Genomic DNA, 25,476 nt, shown 5'->3' with positions numbered 1-25,476 from the left:
ACCCTCTCCTTTTAGGAGGGGGGGCCTGCTCCCTGCCTGCGTCTAACCTCTGTGATTACCTCCGGTACTTCTCAGTGTGTTACGCAGCCCCCCGCCAATGGGGGGGGGGGGGGGATAGGGGGGGCGCTCCTGCTTCGCACCGTGGTCTGGTGCATCTGACCAGTACGGGTCAACCCTCTCTGCCTCTGGTAGTGCGGCGGTTGCGCTCGTACACTCTCTCCGCAAGGGGAGGGGGTCTGCTCCCTCTCTGTCTCTTCCCGCTCACCTTGCTTTTAGCTCGGCTGGGTTGGGAAGTCAACCCTCTCACCTTTTGGGAGAGGGAGAGGGGGGGCATGGTAAGTCACGGCCTTGGCTTGTTCCCACTCTGCCTCATTGGGGGTAGGGGGCTGTGGTTTAGCTTCCCACCCTTTCCCGCCCACCGGGCAGGATCGGGTGGGGGCTGGGGTAGCGTTCCACCCTTTCCCTCCCTCTGGGTTGGATTGGGTGGGTGCAGATGGACTGTCTTCACAGTCTGTGCCTCTTTTGTCCTGGTCTGACAGTCGCCCTCCTTCCCTGTCGGGGTGGGGGGGGGGGGGGTGGTGGTCTACAGGACTACAGCAAGTTGACGGGGGGCGTCCGTTTACGGTCTCGCCTCACACCCAGTCTTTCCCCTCGCGGGGGTAGTTTGCTGCAGCGTCAAGCCAACTCCCACCTCATGCGGGGTGCGGGGTAGCTCACGCTGGACAGACCGGTTTGTCGGCTGGGGCCAAGCGCCCTCACAGCAGTCGGCGAACAATGGGCCTGGCGTGGCTTTGTTCGGCGGCACCCCCCCTCCCTCCTTCTCGGCAGGGCGCCGTGCCTGCTATCAATCTCTTCTCCCTCTGTGGGTCAAGAGAGTGGTGGTGTTTGGCATGAGGGATCGGGTCACGCTTTTCATTCTCCTGTCTCCCCTCTTTTGTGTGGTGACACATTGGACGGTGGGGACTCTGTTTCTTCTGTTGAAGAATAGGAGTTTGTAGTCTTGCCTTTTGGGTTTAGACAAGCCATACTCTTTTGTCCTGGCCTGACAATCGCCCTCCTACCCTAGCGGGGTGGTTTGACGGTGGGCTACAGGACTGCAGCAGGGGGACGGGTGGGGGTCGGCCGTTTATGGTTTGTCTCTCTCTCCCCCTTCCAGGGGTCTACTGCTGTGGCGAGCCGCCCCCCTCCCCATCCGGGGCATGGCGTGGCTCTAGCCTTTCAACACAGTGGGGGTGCTATGTACGTCCTTTTCGGGCTACGTTACATACTCCTTCTCTGCTCCATTTGGGGCAGGTAGCTGTATTAGCTGCCCGCACTTGTCGCGCACAGCGGGCGGGGAACAATGAGCTTTGCTCTGCTTTGTTCTCTGCAGGGTGCGGTGCCGGCTGACTACCCCTCTAACCCCTTGGGGTGTGTGAGCGGTTGTTCTGGCTGGCGGAGACAGAACATGCTCTTTCTCTCCAGTCTCCCATTCTTTGTGTTCACAATGGTTTGTGGAGACTCGGACTACAGTATCGCTTGGCCAGTGGTATTGTCCTCAGCTTTCATAGGTCACCCCCCCCCCCCCCCCTTCCTCGGGGTAGGTGAGCGATAGGGCTACTTGACTTTGGCAGGTGGACGAGTGGGGCACGGCCGTTTACGGCAGTTTCTCTATCTCAGTCTTTTCCCCCTCCAGGGGTTACTGCTTTGTTGAACCACCCCCCTCCCCACTTGGGGTGAGTTGTGGCTCAAACCAGGTATACTGGTTCTCAGCACTGGGATGCTTCTCTCGCACAGCGGGTGGGGTATGGCGGGCCGAGCTCGGCTTTGTCTTGTACCCCCACCCTCCCTCTCTCCTTTTCGGCAGGGACCTGTGCCGGTTATCAACCCCTCTCCCCCCACCTCACATAAGGTGGGCGGTTTGGGTTGGCAGTCAGAGACTGATCACACTTTTCATTCTCACTCTTGGCGACGTTATCGGCAGGAGTGTTAGTGCACGACCTCCCTTGTCTCCCCTCTTTTTTGTGTTTTGTACACAACTGCTGGTTGGGATTAGGACTCCTCGTTTGAGGAGGGAGAGTGTGTAGCACTGCCTACGGGTTGTAGGCTTGCCATACAAAAGGCGGCTGCTATTGCAGTTTTCTTTTTCCTGGATGGGTTGCTGGTTTCAGAGCAGGTTCCGCTCCTCTTTGGAGGAGGGGGACGGCAGGGTTTAGAGTTTTCTGCTTTTGCTGAGACTCTCTTCTGTGCTCTCATATAGGCCATCTTATCCTCCCTGAACTCTTTTTGGGTTAGGGAGGATCCCTGGGATAGGGCCTTAGCTAGGCCTCTGGCTAGGGTCATCACCGTGCAATAGAGTTCGTTGGTGACTTTCTAGGCCCACACTGTTTTTACTAGCGTGATCTCCTTCTTTTACAGAGGGTTTGATTTCACGCCGGTAACAGGAAGCAAGGGTCAGGCTTTTTCCTGGGTTTGTTTAAGCCTACTCAGAAGCCAGAGCTTGCTCTTCCTTCATGGACCACTAGTAGCGCATTTGTGCGCTCCTGGTCACAAAGTGGGTGTTTTGGTTCAGTGTCTCCTCCCTCTCCACAGGAGGTGGGATGGCATGGGCTAGAGGTATCAGCTTTGGCTGAGATTTTTCTTTGTGCTCTCACTTGAGCTTTCCTTATGCGTTCCTGCAGACAGGAAGTGGCTCTGTTTTTGGAGAGTTTTTTGTCTCAGGACTACCTCGGGGGCTGGTTTTGCTTTTTCAAAGTTAATCAGCTTGTCAGCTGCGCTGTCATTTGGTTTTGAACCAGGCTTTTTGCCTGGCGTTCTCAGTAAACCAGGCAATATCCGAGCTGTCCCCATTCAGGGTTTTTTACCCGGTCATGCTGTTCGACTTTGTCTCTTTGAAGGTTTATCTTCACACAAGAGAGAATAGAGAGGCTTTAGGCTCTTTTCACTGCCAGACTGGCACTAGAGCAGACCTCTGCGAGGTCTCTAGCCTTGATCTTCGGTCGGACGGTTTTAGATTGCTTTACTGACCCTTTAGTCTTTCCTCAAGTTTCTTTGGGGACTCGGCCTCACAGGTCTGGGACAAGAGGGTCCTCCTCCAGAGTGGGTTCCTCCACGCGAGTAGGTGGCTGGAATTTGGTTTTTTGGTGAGCTCAGGGCGTTTTTTCCCTAGCTTTGGTTCCCCCCGGACTTAGACCTCTTTTTAGAGGCGTTTCTGTCTGGATGGGGCCTACTTTGGCAAGTGCAGTCTTGAGACTGTGGATGTAGACGCAACTCCTTGGGCTTCTCTTTTGCCTGGAGTTAGGAGCAGTAGCTCTCAGTCTACTAGCCTTTCTTTTTGGGCTATTTACAGGCATGTCCTGTTGCATTCGGGCAATTCTTCTGTTGCTTCTTATGTGAACTAGATGGGAGGAGCAAGTTCTCACTCCCTGTCAGACAGAGTTTACGGGATTCTGATTTGGTTTTCACACTAATTCAATTTCTCAGGGGAATGTCTCCCCGGCCGGCTCTATAATCTGGCCGACTCGCTCAGCAGGTCCTCTCAGGGCTTGCACATGGGGTGGGACCATCTGCATACGGGGCTGGAGGTGTGCTGTTTGTGTTACGGATCGTGGGTTTTGACTCTGGTCTGGATGCATTAAGCACATATCTGTGTATGCCCCTCATTGGCCTCTTTGGCCAATTGGTGTATAGAGCGGGGGTGCGACTTCTTAGCGCCCCTCTCTCAAACCAGGTGGTTATTCACCTCGGTTCTTTTTTGCTCTGGGCAGCTTGGCCTCTTCTTGGAGGTTCCTGCGTCTCGGCTATCTCAGCTATTTTGGAACAAATCGGCCTCTCTTCTGATGTTCATGGCGCTCTTGTGGGCATGTTCAAAGGACCTTGTGTTAAGAGGTTTAGAGGCTTCCCCTTGTTTAACGCGTAGGACTTCGTTCTTCTTACTTTGGGTCTCAGCCCTGAGGGGCAGTGAGGCTCAGGCGTTTTTGGGGTTTACCGGGGTTCCCTCCTCTCGGGAGGATTCTCGCTCCGGGTGATTTGGATTTTCTAACTGTCTGGTTAGATTTTTTATATCCCTTTTTGACTTCTCAGTCATTTGGAACTATGAGCTTAAGCTCAGGTTCTTATCTCTTTACACTGTGAGGGAAAGAGGCTTCTCTCTTTTTGTCTCTCTCAAGAGGCTTTGCTACTTTCATAGGACCGTCCTATCGGTGGTGGCTCTTTGAACAAAAGGGGGGGGGGGGGGGCGCATTCAGTCCTCCTTCTGTTCCTTTTTAGGTATTAGGGAGTCCAGATTCTGGTGTTCTTCTCTGGCTGGTGGGTTCCTCTCGCCTATGAGAAGTTTTGCCAACAGCTCTCAGAGGCAGAGCTTGGGCTTCCTCTATTGCCGTATTGCGTTCTGGTCGCCTAGGCGAAGGTTTGCAAACGGCTGACTGGAGATCAGATGATTTTTTCATCGGTTTTTATCTTTGGGATTTCTCCTGCACTCGTTTTGACGGCTTCAGTTAGTTGCTGTTCTTGGTTGCTGCAGGGCAGGTTCTTTCAAGGACATAAGTGGGTTCCCTCCACCTTTAGGAGGAATCTGCATTAAATTACATATTCTTACTCAACTCACATAGATAGCAATAACTTCGTTTGGTTGCTAAGACATTGAAGCACTCTTACATGGTAACATGGGGAGATAACCCTAAAAGAAAAACCCTCATGCCGTATAAGGCATGGTCCATGTGGGTTATCTCCCCTTACCGGTGCAGCGCGCATGCGCAGGAAGTACACCGGTAATACTCATTCCTTTTTCTTCAACACACGGCGCTAGACGTGGTTGTGGTACTCTGCTTTAATTTAAAGCCGTTGGTCTTCACTACTGTGGTGACCATCCAGTTTTGGTAACGCTTTTGTTGTCTTCATCTCTTCATCAAGCTTGGGTAAGAGATTTTATTTTTACTTTTGAGATGTTTTGACTTAGCTTTTTCGATTGTTTTGCATCTTGTGTTTTGGGTTCGATTTTGTCATACAAAATGGCGGACAAACCTAAAGAGAAAGACAAAGAGAAAACTAGGAGTTCAACCAGACAGGCAAGTCCTCCCAGCTCTCATACAGGCAAAGCGACTAAAGCTAAGAGTAAGGTAGCTACTACCACTGCATCTCGTACTCAGAAAACTTCGCCGAGCGATATCGCATCTATTTCTGTGTTTGACCCGAAAAGTAAAGAATCGTTCTCGGTTTCCATTGACAAACCTACCACTTCTGTTTCGGCTTCTTCTGAGAATGTTCAGGCTTCTAAAGCTGAACCATCTTTAACTAAAGCTGATTTGTTGGCGATTTTATCGTCTTTTAAGACAGAGGTGCATGATTTGATTGCGTCGGAGCGGCAAACAGCGTCTCGCGCTGTTCTGCCTCCTTCTTCGAATGTTGGAAATGTTCATTCTCTTGCGCGGGTTCGTACTGAACCTACTGCGACGGTCACGTCCGCTGGCGTGGTCGCAGGTCCAACAACGGTGTTGGAATTGTCAGATCCTTTTGACAAGTTTTTGTCTGATTCTCAGACATCAGCACCTCACGGTGTTCTTGGCGAAGTACGCAAACCTTTGACTTCGGTTTCCGTTTCGGCGGAAGTGCACACCGGACGTAAGGTCGATTCCACAAACCTGTCCTGTAACCGACAACCGGATCACGACATGGGGTGTGATGAGCACACGTCTGCTACTTCCGGTAGCCAGACGACAGGGTCCTCCGGATACCATTTCACGGGTCCGGTTGATGCTGGTGCTATGCAGTCCGCTGCTGGTTCCGCTTCCGCCTTTTCGGCGGCTGCGGCTTCCGGTGGTAGGAGGAGTTTGCCTTCCGCTGGTAGCATCTCGCTATTGGCAGGAGGCATTCACCAGCCTGTGGCTTCCGGTTCCGCTCCGGCGGCTTCCGCTGCCTTCACTCAGGCTACTTCCGCTTCCTCTCCCGGCTTTACAGCTGGCATTGGTCGTACGGATGGTGGTCTCCTCCATGGAGTTCCGGTTTCCGGAAATATTTCTGCACCATTTCCGGTTTCGGCTCAAGTTGCCTCAACGGATTTCGGTTCTGCTGTTCATTCTTTGGGAGATCGTTGGGATACTTCCTGTGGTGATGAACAGGATATGGAAGGAGAAGCTTCAGATGAGAATGAGGATGCTCCTCGCCGACTTCCGGCTAAGTTGCCTCATTTGCTGGCTTTAGCAGCTGGTGTTGCTGCACCCTACTTTCCTGAAGGAGTTTCTGCAGCAACCACTTCAGCTCTTCAGCCTCCATCAGCTTTTGCTGATTTCGCTCCTTCCCGCGAGCAGGCCAAGAACTTTAAGTTTTTGGAGTCACCTGCAGTGGCTTTTCAACTTGCGAAAGTTTTTGCGAGCGACGTTCCTTTCCCGCTTTTATCGGCGCATGGAGACGCTCCTGCGGAGGTGCAGGACTGGCTTGCTACTCCTGGGCGCGTTGCTCATCATTCTCTGTCCACCAATCGGAAGGTTCGGCTTACGTACAGTACCAAGCCGTTGATTTCTTCCTTTGCCTTACCCTCGGCTTCACTTCCGGTTTTGCCGGAACTTGCCTCCATTAGGCAGGATGGTTACAACAAGGATAGGCCTTCTGTTTGCAAAGAGAAAGACCTCATTGCTGTTGAGGATTGCGCCCGCTCTTCTCTGGAATTATCGTCTCTGACTGACACGTTAATTCGATCTCTTTCACGAGCTCTTACGACCTCTCTGAATCCCTTTGTGTTCAGGCAGGACGCAGATCCTAAGGACACTTCGCTGCTTTTTGCGACCTTGGGAAGGGTGAATGCAGAGCAAATGGCCTTGTCTGCAAGATTATACGCGCAGACCGTCTTCTGGCGGCGAGAGGCTCTGCTGACGGGCTCTCGTCTAGAGGACAAGAACACTCAGGACTCTCTCAGGGTCTCTCCCTTTCTCGAAGGTTCTCTTCTCGGACAGGACGCGCTGAGCGCGCTGCAGAAGCAGTCACAGCAGTCTAAGGACTTGCAGTTTGTCAAGCTTTCTGAGTTGGCTTTCTCTAAGCATCAGACCAAACGCAGTGGTCCTCCTGCTCAGTCTTTTTCTGGTCCCTCTAACGCTGGTCAGAATCAAAAGTCAGGTTCATCCTCTCGGGGAAAGAATCGCTCTCGTCCTTACCCCAAGTCCAAACCTTCTTACGGGAAGAGGGGTTCGGGTCGAAAACCTAACCCCCAATGATGCAGCCCCGGTCCCGGCACTCCTGCGCCCCCCACATTTTCGGTGGCGGGAGGCCTTTTTCGGGCTTTACCAGCCTGGTTGAGGAAAACAAACAACCACTGGATCGCAGGAGTGCTCCGATCGGGGTTCCGGCTCCTCTGGAGTACTCAAAAGGCTCCTTTGACAAGAACTCCTCCTTCGTTTCGGTTTCCGGCCAGACCGGAAGCCAGAGAGGCCGCTCAGGCCGAAGTAGAGCTTCTCATTCAGAAGCATGCAGTGGAAGAGGTTCAGGACCATCGCTCTCCAGGCTTTTACGGACGTCTTTTCGTCGTCCCGAAAGCCTCGGGAGGATGGCGTCCGGTGCTCGATCTTTCTCAGTTAAATCTTTTTCTGAGAAAGATCAAGTTTTCCATGGAGACGCCCACCTCAGTGAGACAGGCCCTCAGGCCGCGCGACTGGGTCACCTCCATAGATCTATCCGACGCTTACTTCCATATCCTGATGCACCAAACAGACCGGAAATGGCTCCGCTTTGTTTGGGGCAACAGGATTTTTCAGTTCAGAGCTCTCCCTTTCGGCCTTTCCTTGGCTCCCTGGATCTTTACGATGGTAGTTCGCCAGTTTTGCGCTCTGATCAGGGGTCAGGGTATACGTTTAAGGACGTACCTGGACGACTGGTTGATTCAGAACCAGGCACAATCTTTGTGTCTCAGCCACACGCAGATCGTTCTGCGGGAAGCAGCAGAGCTGGGCTTCAGAAACAACAGTACCAAGTCCGAGTTGACGCCTTCCCAGAACTTCACATATCTGGGAATGGTGTTCGACACTGTAGAGTGGACAGTTCAGCCTTCCCAAAGGAGAATTATCAAGATCCAGGATCAGATAAATGCCACAGCGGATCTTTTCGTGGCCTCAGTCAGGTCTCTGACGTCCATCCTCGGCCAGATGGAATCGCTTGCTCCTCTGACACATTTTGGCAGGCTCCACAAGCGCCCGTTTCAGGAAGCGCTGAACTCCAAGTGGGATCCACGGTCTCAGAACTGGGAGACACTTGTCTCACTTCAAGATTGCTTCATAGAGACGACCAGACAATGGTTGGTCACAGCGTGGCTCACGCAGGGAGTTCCCATTGTTCTTCCTCCTCCTTCGAAGCACTTGTTCACGGATGCTTCTCTCGAGGGGTGGGGGGCTCACCTGGACGACCACACGACCTTCGGTCTGTGGACTCAGTCTCAGGTCAAGTGGCATATAAACATGCTGGAGTTAGAAGCAGTGTTTCTAGCTGTGATGGAATTTCTTCCTTTTCTCAGGGGAGAACACGTGTTGGTTCACTCCGACAACACCACGGTGGTGGCGTATTTGAACAAACAAGGGGGGTCTCGCTCTCTCCCGCTGTCACATCGAGCATGCGAAATGTTGGTTTGGTGTCACAAACACGGGATGGTCCTGTCGGCAAAGTACCTGCCGGGAAAACTGAATGTGTTGGCAGACTCTCTGAGTCGTTCATTCAAGGTAATGCATTCAGAGTGGACCATCACGCATCAAGCGCTTCTCCGCCTCTGGGCCCAAGTGGAGAAGCCGCCAATAGATCTCTTCGCCACACGGTTTTCGCGCCGTCTGCCGATTTTTGTATCGCCGTTTCCAGATCCCGAAGCGTGGGAGGTCAACGCCTTAGAGATTCCATGGAACAATCTGCAGGCTTACGCTTTTCCTCCAATTCCACTTCTCGCAAGGGTGTTGAGGAAGGCGGATCTGGAAAGGCCGTCTCTGATACTTGTAGCTCCGAACTGGCCGAGTCAGGCATGGTACCCGGACCTTCTGCGACTGTCAAGCGGTCCTCCTCTTCCTCTGGACCTCAGAAGAGGCGAACTGGTACAGCCCCGATCGGGCATTCCCCACGACAATCCACAGTGGCTGGCTCTTCACGGCTGGCCACTGTGCGGGAGTCATTAAAACGATCAGGGGCTTCGGCTGCTACGCTTGACTTGATTCAGGCCTCTCATAGAGGTTCTACGTCTTCTGTATATACCTCTCACTGGCGGGCATGGTGGAAATGGTGTAAAGAGAACGGAGTGAAGCCTACTTCACCACGGTCTATTCAAGTTGCAAACCATTTATCTTGGCTTTCTAGTCAGGGTGTTTCACCCTCTTCCTTAAAAGTCCGTAGATCAGCGATCTCGATCACGCTGAAGCAACTAGGATATCCTATCCCTAGTGGGAGTTGCATTTCTAGTGTAATTAAGGGTGCTTCCCTTTGTTTTGACAAAACAAAATCCGCTATTCCAGCATGGGATTTGCCTTTAGTGCTGGAATATTTAAGGTCAGAAGATTTTGAGCCCTTATGCTCTGCCAATCTTGCTAACCTCACGCGAAAAGCAGCTTTTCTCGTCATGCTGGCTTCTGCGCGACGCGGGAGCGAGGTTCACGCATTATCGGGTTCACCTCGCGACATTTCTTTCGAAAAAGACGGTTCCGTTACACTTAGGTTTTGTACTAAGTTTTTAGCAAAGAACCAAAAACCAGACAATCCTTCTCCTGTGATTCAGATTAAATCATTGAACTCCATTTTGGCTCCTTCAGATTCTGACGTCGCAAACTGTCCTGTGAGAGCTTTGAAGGCTTACTTGTCTCGTTCTAATCCAATTAGATCCTCAAAGCAAAAACTTCTTTTCATTTCTGTAAATACAAGAAGAGATAAGGACATTATAAAGTCTACTCTGACGAGGTGGCTATCCACTTTAGTAAGACAGGCTTACTTATGGTGGAAACGAAAAGGGGGGGGGGCAGTCAGTCCTTCCTCTCCAGTCAGCCCGGACCCATGAACTAAGGGCTTGGGTGTCATCTGTGGCAGTCTTGAGATCAGGAAGACTTCAAGAAGTCCTGGACTCAGCCTACTGGGCATCTGAGGATGTTTTCATGAATTTCTATCTACGGGACATTGCAAGATCCCGTTTGGACGGAACTTTTGGCCTGCCAGCTATGGTGGCAGCAGGACAGATGATTCCACGATGTTAACTGTGAGTATATTGTTTACCCACCACCTAGATTAGCAATCTGCTATCTATGTGAGTTGAGTAAGAATATGTAATTTAATGTAAAATTTCAATAATAAATTTTGATTTAATTAATATACTTACCAACTCACATATCGAAAACCCTCCCAACCTGCCCCGCAAATTGTTTAAGGGGTATGTGTTTCAGGGCGGAATGAGTATTACCGGTGTACTTCCTGCGCATGCGCGCTGCACCGGTAAGGGGAGATAACCCACATGGACCATGCCTTATACGGCATGAGGGTTTTTCTTTTAGGGTTATCTCCCCATGTTACCATGTAAGAGTGCTTCAATGTCTTAGCAACCAAACGAAGTTATTGCTATCTATGTGAGTTGGTAAGTATATTAATTAAATCAAAATTTATTATTGAAATTTTACATTTATGAGAATTGGAGTAAGAATATGTAATTTAATGGAACATTGTTAAGTAAATTTTCATTTGATTATATATACTTACCCAATTCTCATAGTTAATACCCTCCCATCCATCCCCGCTACCTAATATATCCTTGGGGTGTTTGAGTAGTCTCGAATGATTATTCCGGATGCTGGCGCTCACGGGGCGCGCAGGGTGTTATGGGTAACTGAGCATGGTTAGCCCATAGCTACGGCTATGGCGTTTCGTTTTGCTTGGTTACCACCCTTCTAAGGGCAGGTAATTTGAGTGGTTTTTTCGTCTTTGGCATGTGAGACTGAAGTCAATGCATTTATGAGAATTGGGTAAGTATATTAATCAAATGAAAATTTACTTAAAAATTTTCCAATTACCTTTATTTTTCGGACCCCCATCTAAAGATACAATTTTCTCAGATTTGCGTCTTTCTTGAAAGAGAGGACAGTTCTATGACTGATTGATTGATTGATTGATTGACTACAGTATTTATAGTCTTAAGAGGCACTGGATTTGTTCTACACTTTTGAAGTCAGAATATTGTTTGTTTATGTTTACACAAATAATTATGCTTATTACCAACTTCTTTGGGCGTCTGCAGGTTAAAACGTAAAGAAGGCGACGGACACGGACACATTGATGAGAAAGGTGATTTGCTGGCACCAATAGCTGCTGTTGGTGAGCCAGAGCCAGAGCCAGCTCCTGTAGACATGGATTACAGTCCTTCACTTGGGGAGGTAACAAGATTTGTGTGTGCTTGTGTGCATGTGTTAATCCTTTGCTTCATTCCATCTTCAGCAGTCACCACCGCCCACCAGTGTCCACGTGGCGCCACCCCCAGGTTCCTTCCCTCGCCTTCCAAATCCCGGGGTTTCTTTTGAGGAGCCAGTCTACCGGGCTGCCTTTGACCCCAGGAGGTACGCACGTCCTCGAGAGGACAGCTATCCTGTGGGTGATCACGGTGCAGCTGATCGCCACTTTCCCGCTCCAATGTCTGGTGCTCCTTACAGCAGTGACCCTGTTCAGCGCCTCCTGCCGCCGCCTGTCCACCCAACTGTAATGCAGGCTTACCTTAGCTACATGCAGGCTTGCCGTTTGCAACAGCAGTTTTCTGTGCCTACCAGTATTGAACAGTGTCTCGGAACTACTATCAGAAACTACCTCGCAACCAACATAGCGACTCCTCTTAGATTTTGTGTGTGTGTGTGTGTGTGTGTGTGTGTGTGTGTGTGTGTGTGTGTGTGTATGGGGTCGAAGCTGGCATTCTTTAATTATCGTGTGTTCACTCAACGGAAAAGTGTCATTGACAAACCTTGAAATCTTCTGCTGGTGCTTTTGGGTTTTTTAAAGAATCCTGGTGACACTTCGTTGTGCTAACGATCTAGTCTCTGTTTACATCGCGTTCATCTAAACAGACTTCCTTCTGGCGTTCATAATTCTACTGCTAACAGTGTTTGTCGCAGAGAAGTGATAAGAAGACTGTTACTGACGACACATTTTCCGTGCCGATCGGCTTTTCTACTTGTTTTTTTTCCCTTCTTTCGTTTACCGTGCGTTTTTGAGTCACTTGAGAAAAAGTGACTCTATGTAATCGGTCAGTGTTAGTCTGTCCGGCCGGCCATCCGGCCGGCCGTCCGGCCGGCCGTCCGTAGACACCACCTTAACGTTGGACTTTTCTCGGAAACTATCAAAGCGATCGGGCTCATATTTTGTTTAGTCGTGACCTCCAATGACCTCTACACTTTAACGATGGTTTCGTTGACCTTTGACCTTTTTCAAGGTCACAGGTCAGCGTCAAAGGAAAAATTAGACATTTTATATCTTTTCTCGGAAACTATCAAAGCGATCGGGCTCATATTTTGTTTAGTCGTGACCTCCAATGACCTCTACACTTTAACGATGGTTTCGTTGACCTTTGACCTTTTTCAAGGTCACAGGTCAGCGTCAAAGGAAAAATTAGACATTTTATATCTTTGACAAAGTTCATCGGATGTGATTGAAACTTTGTAGGATTATTCTTTACATCAAAGTATTTACATCTGTAGCCTTTTACGAACGTTATCAGAAAAACAAGGGAGATAACTAGCCTTTTCTGTTCGGCAACACACAACTTAACGTTGGGCTTTTCTCGGAAACTATAAAAGTGACCGGGCTCAAATTTTATGTGAACGTGACTCATTGTGTTGTGAATAGCAATTTCTTCCTGTCCATCTGATGCCTCATATAATATTCAGAACTGCGAAAGTGACTCGATCGAGCGTTTGCTCTTCTTGTTAGTAGTTTAATTTGTTTTGCTTTTTAGTGATAAGACTGTTACTGACGACACATTTTCCGTGCCGATCGGCTTTTCTACTTGTTTTTTTTTTCCCTTCTTTCGTTTACCGTGCGTTTTTAGTAGTTTAATTTGTTTTGCTTTTTATTATTCTACGATCCCGCAGTGGGGCACTGCGGTTATGAAATTAAAGGCCCCTCCTGTTTTTGGAACCGCAGGAGCTTTCTAGTTTGCTTTGGTTCCTCTTTCCTGTCATGCTCTCTTTTTCTTCATGAATTCTTTTCTTTTTTCTGCCTTCTTGCTCATTCACCTGTATTTTTTCCAAAAATCTCTTCTCTTGCCGCTTGTCTCGCGATTCATGTATAGTTTAATCTGTTAGTGTTCTGATGTAAGTCCAGCAGTAGATAGGTTAAGCCTATTTTAACATACTGGAAACTGGTAATCTTCCAGTAGGTATTAATTTAGTTTTACTAAAGCCTGCTGGGACACAAGTAATGGGTTAGTGCATTTGTAAACAGGAATCGCTTGACAAGTGGCCCCCTTCATCCCCCCCTTCCTCGTCCTGATATGGCTCTGCGTAGTCGGCTGGACGTTAAGCAACAAATAAACAAACAAACAAACAAATTATTCTACGAGATAATACTCACTAATATTCTTTTGTAGAGATTATTGTTGTTGTGTTTTGTTCATTTTATGACTGTGTCTATGAATTCCTGGCCCGTGAAAGATGGTCTCAGAATTGGGCATTTAAATATAAATCATGCCATAAATAAGCTGGATGAGGTAGCAACTGTTCTACTCAATTCAGGCAAATATTTTCACATTTTTGGTCTCTCTGAGTCAAGATTAAACAGTAACATCACGGATGCGGAAGTTAAGATTGAAGGATATAATGTCGTACGTCGAGACCCTACATCAACACGAGAAACTGGTTTGCTAGTTTATATTCACGAGTCTTTATCATTTCATAGACTTCATCACTTAGAGCAGCATTCAGTTGAAACAATATGGCTAGAATTAAAATTGCCTAAATCAGCACCAATATTGATAGGTTTCTGCTACAGGAATCCAGCTGAACATATTAACTGGTTCGATAATTTTGATGATATGATGGACGCTGTCAGTCTTGAATCCAGAGAAATTATACTTTTGGGGGATTTTAATCTTGATTTAGTGAAACCCAACAAATGCTGGATGGAAAGGTTATCCCTGCATAATTTACAACAGTTAGTAACGATTCCAACAAGAGTTACAGCTACCTCATCTACGCTTATAGACCATATCTATGTGTCAACTCGAGCTAACATTATTGAAACCTCAGTTCCAAGTTTTAGCTGTAGTGATCATTTTCCAGTGTGCCTCACGTGGTCGAAAAAAGGGGTTAGAATCCCAAAACGAAAACATAAATTTATAACATATAGGTTATTTTCAAAACTTGATCAAGATTCATACCTTTCGGAACTCAGTTGTACAAATTTTGCAATGATCTATAATTATACTGACCCCGACGAAGCATTTGATTTATGGTACAACTTGTTTATAAAAGTATATGATAAACATGCACCATTTCGAACCTCTCGTGTGCAGCAACATCCCAAACCTAAGTGGCTTACAGACGACATTCAACATGCGATTGATTACCGCGATTTTCTTAAACGGAAGGGAAAAGAAGAAGAATACAGAAAACAGAGAAACAAAGTAACGTCCATGAAACGTGCAGCTCGTAGAAAGTATTACCGTGAGCTCGCTGCATCCAGTTCAAAACAAAACTCAAAAGCCATCTGGAAGGTGATCAACCAATTATCTCGTAAAGATACAGTAAAATCTTCCGTTATTGATATACCTGCTGATGATCTGAACATTCATTTTACTTCTATTGTTGACAAAATAATTACAACTGATAGATCGAAACAGAATAATCTGGACAAGTTGAAACAGTTTTGTGATTAAAAAAATATTACCCATAATTTAGACATTCCTCTGCTATCTGTTAGCGAAGTCTTCCATTATCTGTTGTGCTTAAAACAAACAGGTACTCGTGGTTTGGATAATCTTGATGGGAAAATTCTGAAGTTGTCTGCCCCTTTTATTGCAGAATCCCTTACATATGTTTATAATTTGTGCCTTGACAAATCCTACTTTCCCACCAAATTAAAGGAGGCGAAAGTAATCCCGCTATTTAAATCAGGTAGTTCTTCTGACCCCGCCAATTACAGACCAATCTCAATTCTTCCTGTTTTATCAAAACCACTTGAAAAACACATATTTACACACTTGACCACTCATTTGAAGAAATACGATCTTATACATTCCAACCAGTCAGGTTTTAGAGAAAATCATTCGTGCCACACAGCATTAACAAACCTTCTTGAAAGTTGGCTTAGTAGCATTAATAATAATCAACTCTGTGGTGTCTTATTCGTCGATTTTGCTAAAGCTTTCGACGTTATTAATCATGAATTACTATTAAGAAAATTAGTTGAATATAGAATGTCACCCCAAACCTTTCCCGCAGTGGGGCACTGCGGTTATGAAATTAAAGGCCCCTACTGTTTTTGGAACCGCAGGAGCTTTCTAGTTTGCTGTTAGGTAGATTTTTGGTTCCTCTTTCATGTCATGCTCTCTTTTTCTTCATGAATTCTTTTCTTTTTTCTGCCTTCTTGCTCATTCACCTGTATTTTTTCCAAAAATCTCTTCTCTTGTCGCTTGTCTCGCGATTCATGTATAGTTTAATCTGTTAGTGTTCTGATGTAAGTCCAGCAGTAGATAGGTTAAGCCTATTTTAACATACTGGAAACTGGTAATCTTCCAGTAGGTATTAATTTAGTTTTACTAAAGCCTGCTGGGACACAAATAATGGGTTAGTGCATTTGTAAACAGGAATCGCTTGACAAGTGGCCCCCTTCATCCCCCCCTTCCTCGTCCTGATATGGCTCTACGTAGTCGGCTGGACGTTAAGCAACAAATAAACAAACAAACAAACAAACCCCAAACCTTATGCCTGCTCTCCTCTTTCTTAGCTGGGCGAGAGCAGTCTGTCTGCGTTAATTCAACCGTATCCAGCAAAAGACCTGTGTTATACGGGGTTCCTTAGGGCTCTGTCCTTGGACCACTACTCTCTTCCCTGTATATTAATGATCTTCCTCTTAGTATTAATGATGACTGCGAACTCTTTGCTGACGATACGACCCTCAACACTACTGATAAAAAATTAGACAAAGTTTATTCATCGTTGCAGAACAGTGTAGATGATCTCATTCATTGGACGGAGTATAACCACATGAGTCTTCACCCTAAAAAGACCAAATACATGTTAATAACAACAAGACAAAAGAGACAAAACATACGAAACAATCCTCATTCCATATTAATTGGTAACGACGCAATAGAGGAGGTAGGAGATCATAAAGTTTTGGGAGTAAATATCGATAATAATTTGTCTTGGGCCCATCATGTTCGGTCGGTATGTAAAACAATGTCCAGAAAAATATATCAGTTGAATAGAATTAAACACTTTCTAGACCAGCACTCAAGGTTATTAATACTTTAACGCATATATACAAACCATCACAGATTATTGTTCAACCATCTGGGACTCTGCCAGTGCTAATATTTTAAAACCATTGTATAGTTTACATAGGCGAGTGCTGAAACTAATTTTACTGAAACAATCCAGTCTTGTATTTGATGATTATAAGAAACTTAAGATTCTCCCACTAAAACAAAGATTTAAATTAAATGAAGGCGTGCTCCTTCACAAAATACTTTCCGGCCGTGCACCACGAACTTTCGTTGCAAACTTTAAAGTCAAACCAAACCGAAAGTTTAACGTCCCAATTCCAAGGATAGATCTCTTCAAATCAAGCTTAGCCTATTCTGGTAGCGTCCTGTGGAATTCTCTCCCGGAATTTGTGAGAGTCCCAATACTTTCAAAAAACACCTTTCACTGTATTTAATGTTAAATTACGAAAAATCACAGTGATGGAAGACTTCGTTTGGTTATATTTTCATTTGTCCAAAGCATCAGTGTTCATTATATCCACACAAAAACACTCAAATTAATAACACATTTACTCATGCATGTGTATTCAGCATTGTTTTCACTACGTTACATATACGACGCTTTATATTTGTGTATAATATGTAATGTGTAAATATTCATATGTTGTTGTTTTTCTCTACCTTTTTTTCTACGTTAATATCCGTGTAAATATGTGATTAGATTAGTCCCCTCTCTGGGCGAGGGCTGGTTGAAAAAAAGCTCGTTGTATTGCTTATGCCACAACCCTCGAAAAATAAAATTTGATTTGATTTGATTTGATTTCTTCCCTGTCTAAATACATCTTAGTTTTATTGCCTAAATCAAAGTTTGATGGTTTAGCAAAGGGCCATGTGAGTCTTTGTGACACAACCAAATCTGAGAAAAGCTAAAGAAATTGCACCCGGTTGAATTTCTGCATCCACAATTATAGTTCTGTGCAATCAAAAAAATGATTTTAGAAATAGTGATGGCAATATGCTAGAGAGAAACTTGTTTCTCGATGGCGAGTTCACTTTTAAACCCTTGACTACCACAATGCATATCATATATCAGATACTTTTTTTGCTGTCATGAAAAAAAATCAATACTCTGACAAGGGAAACAACCGCTGTGTATTGCCCTTTCAATTGCAGTGAGAAGATTGTCAGGAGATCATTTCCTTAATTTTGGTATAATTGGTATATCTAATGTATGTTATGATTTTTTATTAATTTTTTTTAACTACATTTGCATTGAAGGGGTTCGCTGTGTTGTGTTTTGCCTCAGAACACCGAACTTCCTACAGTATTTTACTTTTACATTGCAGCATGAGGAAAGGTTGCAAAAGTTTGTCTGCTACTATGACTGACTGAAAAAAAAGTGATATCAATACAAAAACCTGAAAAGACCACAAAAGTATCTGCCTTTACAACCACAGCAGAATAACACTACAGAAGTGTGCTTGATTTTATTCCAAACCCAAGTAACTGTTGTTAAGTGTCATTCTCAGATTGCTGTCCCAGAGGGGGATGTCACCTACTACATGAAAGGTTTACATGCAACCATCATTTTCATCAAATCAACCAAATGCTCTATCTGTATTGTGTCTCAGGGAGTACATTGATATGTTTTCAACCCAAATTTGACTCCTTTTTTTTGTTGCTAATTTGTTTGACATTTTAGTTTGCTGAAAATCGGCTTATTGTAAGCTGCCATTTTGTGACATTCCTCTCTAGACGAAAAACAGACGTTTATCTCCAGTAAACTAAGACTAGTAAGAGTGAAGAGTGCAAACAAAGTGTACAGGTGCAACAAGATTATGCACATGTGCTTGACCAGAATATTTGTTTGAACAAAAAATCGTTGTTTAAAATACTATTCGGTCGAGACATTGTGTCACGAATTATCTGGCACAGAGAAGCACTCATGGGCACACAATAACAAGAAGGTGGGTCTACCTTGCAGAGACACTTTCTGTGTACACATTACTGCTACACAAACACACCTCTTGTTACTAAATGTATAGTTTTGTTTGCCGGTAATTGCAACATGAATCTCACATGGTGTCACACATTTTGACCTCGACCGAACAAGACGTGTTTGCATTTAATTAAATAATGAACAATATTTTTTTTTTTTTTAACTACGTGAACACAATTTCATCCTGTCATGAGCCTGGAACCAGAAATGCTCGCAACAGTAGAAATGATTGGTTATTGCAGTTTTACATCCGTGTCTGTCAAATTGTCAATGCCTCGACCGAACATGGTTTTGGACGGTTACGTACTTTGCCGCTCCATATAAGGGAAACCAACAAGTTTACTCTTCCTCTCTTCACCCTCATCTTAGCATGAGGTGACAGTCAGGACGACTTCCTTTGGGTCAGGTTTCCTTTTACAGTCACCCTTCTACCACAGGCAACTATGACTACGGCGTTTGCCCGTTGATCTCCACGTCTGACTCTCAGTCTTTCAGAGGTAGACGGACGCGTTCTGGTTTTTCAACCAAACTCAGGAAGGCTCTTGATTTGGCCGCGAAGTTAACTTCCGGTTTTTCCCTGAGAACACTTGTCTTATGGCTGGTTGGTTTCACGGTTTTCCGTTTATGCTTACCAGTCTTGTTTTCTGTTTTGGGTTTTTGATTCACATTCAATTACCTACAAGCAGACTGAACTGCGGACACTCTGGCCCTTTAGCCATTTTGTTTATGGTCACCAGTCACACCAGGCTTCGACCACTGTGAATTCCGCACTTCCGGTTGTTTACGCACAATTGTAAGTCGCTGCTTCCTCGTACTACCTCTCTCTCTGCGTTCGCATGGACTGGTAGAGGATAACTGGCGACCATCTCTTTTTGACTCACATGTGAAGCAAAAGTGAGTCTATGTACTCACCCGAGTCGTCCGTCCGTCCGTCCCCCCCGTCCCGGCGTCCGTCCGTCTGTCCGTCCGTCCGGAAAACTTTAACGTTGGATATTTCTTGGACACTATTCAGTCTATCAGTACCAAATTTGGCAAGATGGTGTATGATCTTCTTCTTCTTCTTCGTCGTTCACTACATTTTGTGATTTGCGTGATGCAGCGCTTTTTGGCACCCAGGGGGTCCCGCATCTCCGGCTTCGGCCATGGACGTTGATCAGGGGTCCCTCCCTCTTAGACCAATTGCCTTCCTGGGCTGTTGAGCTTGGTCTGCCCGTGGTTCTATTTCGGAGTTTTCCTTCTCCTAGACTGGTTACCTACCATGGTTGTCGAGTCCAGTCTACCCGTTTGGAGGTTGCTGAGATGACCGCTTGTGTCTTTGGGCCTCTGTGCCGTCACACCGGTACTGTCCAGCACATCTCCGTCTTTACCAGAGCCCCGTTAGCCAGCAACCAACCCGTCCGCCATGGGAGAACCCTACCGGTATACTTCTCACAATGAAAAACACCCCCACGTTTTAGGGACAGTGAAATTTCAGCGATTTTCTTCCGACGGCATAGCTTGGTTCTGTTTCACCACCATACCACGATGAGGAGGGGATGGTCTTTATGGTGGATGGTGTATGATGACAAGGCCCCAAAAAACATACATAGCATCTTGACCTTGCTTCAAGGTCAAGGTCGCAGGGGCCATAAATGTTGTCTAAAAAACAGCTATTTTTCACATTTTTCACATTTTCTCTGAAGTTTTTGAGATTGAATACCTCACCTATATATGATATATAGGGCAAAGTAAGCCCCATCTTTTGATACCAGTTTGGTTTACCTTGCTTCAAGGTCAAGGTCACAGGAGCTCTTCAAAGTTGGATTGTATACATATTTTGAAGTGACCTTGACCCTGAACTATGGAAGATAACTGTTTCAAACTTAAAAATTATGTGGGGCACATGTTATGCTTTCATCATGAGACACATTTGGTCACATATGATCAAGGTCAAGGTCACTTTGACCCTTATGAAATGTGACCAAAATAAGGTAGTGAACCACTAAAAGTGACCATATCTCATGGTAGAAAGAGCCAATAAGCACCATTGTACTTCCTATGTCTTGAATTAACAGCTTTGTGTTGCATGACCTTGGATGACCTTGACCTTGGGTCAAGGTCACATGTATTTTGGTAGGAAAAATGTGTAAAGCAGTTCTTAGTGTATGATGTCATTGCTAGGTTTAGTTATTTGACCTTGACCCTGAAGGTCAAGGTCATGTCAAGGTCAAGGTCAAGCATGTGAGTCGTATGGGCTTTGCCCTTCTTGTTTGAGATTTTGTCATCGAGTTGGACTCTGGTACCTTGTACTCAGGTGTCTCTCTCTCTCATTGGTGGAGATCGGTCACTCTTCTCTTGAGCTGACTTCTATCTCACAGGCCTTTCGGGGTTCACTCCATCCCAAGGTTTGCATACTTTGGCATGATTGTCTTACGGTCACTTCGAGGGTTCGTCCTTCTCAGCACTGAGTGGACAACCTTACGCACAGATCGTTCCAGGGCATTGGCATTTCCTTTCAATAGAAAGGGCAGGGCCTAGCATTGTAAGCCATTCGGCGCACTTTACGCCGAAATAACATCTCCAGTACGCGGAACTCGATTTGGTGTACGCCGAAATGCAAAAACCTGTTATTCCCAAATGGTAAATAAACAGTCCCAGCTTTCGTTTTGTGCGCCGTTCGGTTCAATTCTCAATCGGTTTGACAGTTTGCTTGAGCACGCACTTCCTCTGGCATCGCGCGAGCATGCTTTGTGCCGGTGTTCTGTGGCTCTAGACTTGAAATAATGTCTCGAAGCGACATTGTTGAACGTGGTCAGCCATTCAGTGACAAAGAATCCAGATATTCCTGGAAGTGGGAATGGCACTTTTAGGTCAAATAACACAAGATTGTCAGTTTTCTTGTTTTCTGTCTGCGTTTTGCTTGTTGGTGAAGGCATAATTTAGTTGCTCAATCTTCTTTGGGGGGGGAGGGGGGGGGGCATTTTAGGTAAAAAAAATCCCCAGACCCCCGCCTTTGTATGCTGAACTCACTTTTTCCAATGCTAGGCCCTGAAAGGGGGGGGGGGGGGGGCAGCTTGTCTTTCCCTCGACTCGGCTCGGGTTTATTAATCCAAGGCTTGGGTCTCTTCCCAGGCCGTTTTACGGTCCAGGAGATTGGACGAAGTGCTGGGCACAGCTTACTGGCTCTCTGAAGTTGTCTTTCGCAACTTTTGCCTGAGAGACATCGCGGCTGTCAATCAGGACGGTTCTCGGGTCCTTTCCTGCCTTGTTGGCAGCGGGCTAGTTCCTGGCAAGGGTTTTAGAGTGAGTTAGAGTTTTTTTCCCATCGTGCCCTTCCTGACTTGTTGGCAGCGGGCCAGTTTCTGGCAAGGATTTTTAGAGTGAGTTAGATTTTTCTTTCCCACCGCCTTGTTGAAGCTATCTGCTTTATGTGATTTGGAGTAAGAATATGTAATTTAATCGAAAATTTTAAGAGTAAATTTTTATTTGATTAACATACTTACCCGAATCACATAGTTCATGCCCTCCCACCAACCCCGCTTATGGTTTTTTAGTTTCTTTAAAGCCGTATGATCTTGACCACGTGTTGAGGAGCGGTAGTGATGTATTACACACCAAGGGGAGGTAACTCCCCGGGTCTGTAGTCATTACCATGGCTCCATTTACACTTATGTGGTGGGGTTGCTTCCCTTTAAAATTGTTTAAGACGGGTAGCCTTTTCAGACCTTAGCATCCCAGACTGCGTCAATGCTTTATGTGATTCGGGTAAGTATATTAATCATCACCGTGACAGTTTCAGATATGACGTTATCAAAGTAGTTTTGACAGCATCATTCTTCAGTCCGGTCGAGCTTCTGTCGTTCGAGCATATGTCGCGTCGAGCTTTTGTCGCGTCGAGCATTTGTCCGGTCGAGCTTCTGTCGTTCAAGCATACAGTCGAACCCACTTAAAACGAACACGCTAGTTACGAATTTTGACTTATAACGTACAGCAGTCCCTGCAATGTACGGCCCCCGGCGTGAGCGGACACCTGACATGTACGGACACATTTGCTCGGCACGGAGTGTTTTCCTTCTATATTTGCCCCCCCTTAAACGGACACCTGCAAAACGTGGACGCGGACACTCATTTTCGGTCCCAACACCAGGTCATACCTCCAATGTACGGACAGACCATCGTCAAATTTTCACCACAACAAAATCGATAACAGAGCAGTCCGGCTCTTGGTACAAAGATCATGCACAGCCGCAATGGCGTGACGACAGTCACTGGTAACTTGACTGCACCTGTACCCATCAGGAGGGGGGGTAGTTTTGGTCAGGAGTGGAGTACATGCGAAGATGCCAACATGAAACTGCACTGTGCTCTTTATTCTTGTCTGTTGGACGTAAACAACAGAAACCACAGTCGATGCAATGTACGGACAGTTTTGCTATGGCCCAAGGGTGTCCGTTCATGAGAGGGACTGCTGTATTAGTTTTAAGTTCCCAACTCAGTGAATACCTCTTTCTTCATGCTTAAAAAAAATGCTTAAAACGAATTCTTTATAACGAATTTATGCTTATAACGAGCACTTTTTGGATTCCCAAGCATGCATAATGTCTGTAATTTACTCACGCTTATGACGAAATCTTTAAACTCGTCCCGAGATCGACATATCATGGGAATTTGAGAAGTTTGAATACATGTGTCAAAGTCTTCCCTTGCGTCGACTGCTTGAACCATTGCTAAACCGATCACTGAATAAAGTTAAACTGATTACACTGTACTCACAAAACAATTTCAAATTTAGAATCAAAGTGATTGATAGCTCAGACACTGAACATGAATGACTGACTGACGTTTATTTCCTTCGCGAATACCAAAAACATTAATGTTTTGAACGGAAGCCATTGCCAAAAAATATAGATGCCAGAGTGGTTTCCCTTGGACAAGGGAAACCACACTCTCAGCGTTTGCGTTCGCCGGTTAGCGATTCTTTATCAGTCAGTCAGTGCTTTCGATTTGGATTTGAACATCATGTCGCAACCAGAAAAGAAAAAAACTAAATTGGCCAAGGTTTGCCACCCTTCGCCAAGGTAAGTGATTCCGAACAAATGATAGGAACACCGCGAATGTGGACAGTGTCAGTGTGTGCGTGTGTGTGTGACCAAAAACGTAACAACTGCCGACTGGATGACACATCTGTGTGCTCACTCTCACTCAAACTCAACAATCATCACTCAACATGAGACACACATGAGCATGTAACTGAATATGTCACTTTATTGTCTAAACGTGAAGCAGCATGAAAGTTGCGAAAGAAACAAATTGAAACACCATAAAATGTACAAAACTTTAAAAAAAAAAAAAAATCAATCAATTTTCTTAATACGAATTTTGGTTAAGACAAACTTTTTTTCCGATCCCCAGTGATTCGTCTTAAGCAAGTTCGACTGTATGTCGCGTCGAGCTTTTGTCGCGTCGAGCATTTGTCCATTCGAGCATTTGTCGTTCGAGCATATGTCGCATCGAGCTTTTGTCGCGTCGAGCATTTGTCCATTCGAGCATTTGTCGTTCGAGATTTTGTCGTTCGAGCTTTTGTTGTTCGAGCTTATGTCGGACACTGCCGTACATAGGAGGTATGACCTGCTGTTGGGACCGAAAATGAGTGTCCGTGTCCACGTTTTGCAGGTGTCCGTTTAAGGGGGGGGGGCAAATATAGAAGGAAAACACTCCGTGCCGAGCAAATGTGTCCGTACATGTCAGGTGTCCGCTCACGCCGGGTGCCGTACATTGCAGGGACTGCTGTAGAGGTTTAAGGCGACGCCTTTTCTTACAACCGGTCCTTACTTCTAACAGGAAGTAAGAAGGGAGAATGTTGAGAAGAGAAGGGAGAATGTTGAACTGCACTGATCAGAAGCTTTACTTGTGGTTTATGGTCAGACCACATAACTGAGCGCATAAATATGTCATGGCTGAGATCGAGATCTGGCTATATTCCGAATCTACTATCTAAGCTGCATTAAGAATCAGAATTCTGCTCGCATCACATACACACACACACTAACCTGACGAAACACTTTCGCAATGGCATTCAGCAACATTTATTAGAAAATACAGATCGCTTGAGTGGCTGTTAAATGTCACACAGAAAACCCCACCAGTTCTTGAGGTTTGACCCATGTGACCCACTTCATTTAGACGCAGCCTTGAATCGTTTGCGGGTTCAAAGAAACGCTAGATCTGCAAAAGCATATGTTATTGTGTTCCTCTGAATCTAAACCATGACACATAACTGCCAGTGATGCAAACCAAGTGGCTATTGACTAACAAGTACCAGGGATGTTGCTACAAATTTGTGCTAATGCCTAAATGGGACAAATGTCCTGCATTTATCAACATGAATAGGACATTTGACCGGCTTTACTTTTGTATTGTTCAGGTTGCTGATGAAGAATTTCAGGCTCTTAGAAGAAAACTAGACGACCTTACACATGATATCAATCGTCTTAAAAAAGAAAAGCAGGTATGTCTTTTCCTTGTCTAATATATATATATAGAATATACAGAGGAACCCCCTTTTTAGGCCTTTTTAGGCCTTATTTAGACTTCCCCTTTTGTTTTAGGTCTTAATTGCTTTTTTCAGGTTCTCTGTTCATTACCTCTGTAAAGTTACCTTCATTAAGATTCACTCCTGAATCTAAGTCCTGAGTTTCTCTGATTTATATTTTAACAAAGTATTAACAATTTTCAGTGTGATAATATGGTTTGTTATTTGAAAAAACCCAATTAAATGCTAGCTATACAAGAAATAAGCAACCTCTTTTGGATATACATGTATAATAAATTTGACTCTATCCTGGTATGTGAAAGCTACCAAGTTGTGCCTATTCTGTGGTGTGAATTAAGGATTTTTGAATGAGATGAAGGCAACCTATAGGAATGAGAGAAAAAAAACACATATATGCCCGGTAGCTCAGTTGGTAGAGCACTGGACTTGTGATCGGAAGGTCGCAGGATCGAATTCGGGCCGGGACGGACACGGGTCAACTTTATGTGCAGACCCAGAGACGGAAGCCATGTCCCACCCCCGTGTCATCACAATGGCACGTAAAAGACCTTAATAATTCTGCCA

At 45.6% G+C, this 25,476-nt stretch overlaps 3 protein-coding genes across 3 annotated transcripts in view; 2 read left to right on the top strand and 1 right to left on the bottom strand.

Annotated features, from left to right (window-relative positions):
- Positions 1–25,476, bottom strand: part of LOC138972282 (nucleolar and coiled-body phosphoprotein 1-like) — a 182,091-nt gene that overhangs the window by 80,582 nt on the left and 76,033 nt on the right. The gene's annotated exons all lie outside the window — the stretch shown is intronic.
- LOC138974616 (uncharacterized) lies at positions 7,770–11,668 on the top strand. Its single transcript, XM_070347339.1, has 2 exons — positions 7,770–9,100; positions 11,407–11,668. Exons 1-2 carry the CDS (start codon positions 7,770–7,772, stop codon positions 11,666–11,668), a joined length of 1,593 nt encoding a protein of 530 aa, XP_070203440.1.
- Positions 11,215–25,476, top strand: part of LOC138973375 (tropomyosin-2-like) — a 46,850-nt gene continuing 32,588 nt past the window's right edge. Inside the window, exons 1-2 of the mRNA XM_070346091.1 lie at positions 11,215–11,345; positions 24,784–24,867. The gene's annotated coding sequence lies outside the window, so the exon portion shown is untranslated. The remainder of the gene's footprint in view (positions 11,346–24,783; positions 24,868–25,476) is intronic.

This window comes from Littorina saxatilis, linkage group LG8, assembly GCF_037325665.1.
Source record: "Littorina saxatilis isolate snail1 linkage group LG8, US_GU_Lsax_2.0, whole genome shotgun sequence".
NCBI lineage: Eukaryota > Metazoa > Mollusca > Gastropoda > Littorinimorpha > Littorinidae > Littorina > Littorina saxatilis.
The sequence above is the reverse complement of the archived record's forward strand: the minus strand, read 5'-3'. Positions and strand labels throughout refer to the sequence as shown.

Excerpts from the sequence above, each read along its gene's own strand:
- LOC138974616 (XM_070347339.1), top strand. The coding sequence starts at position 7,770 with ATGGTAGTTCGCCAGTTTTGCGCTCTGATCAGGGGTCAGGGTATACGT. Across the intron at positions 9,101-11,406 it reads GCTCTTCACGGCTGGCCACT|CAGTCACCACCGCCCACCAG; the intron begins GTGCGGGAGTCA and ends TTCCATCTTCAG.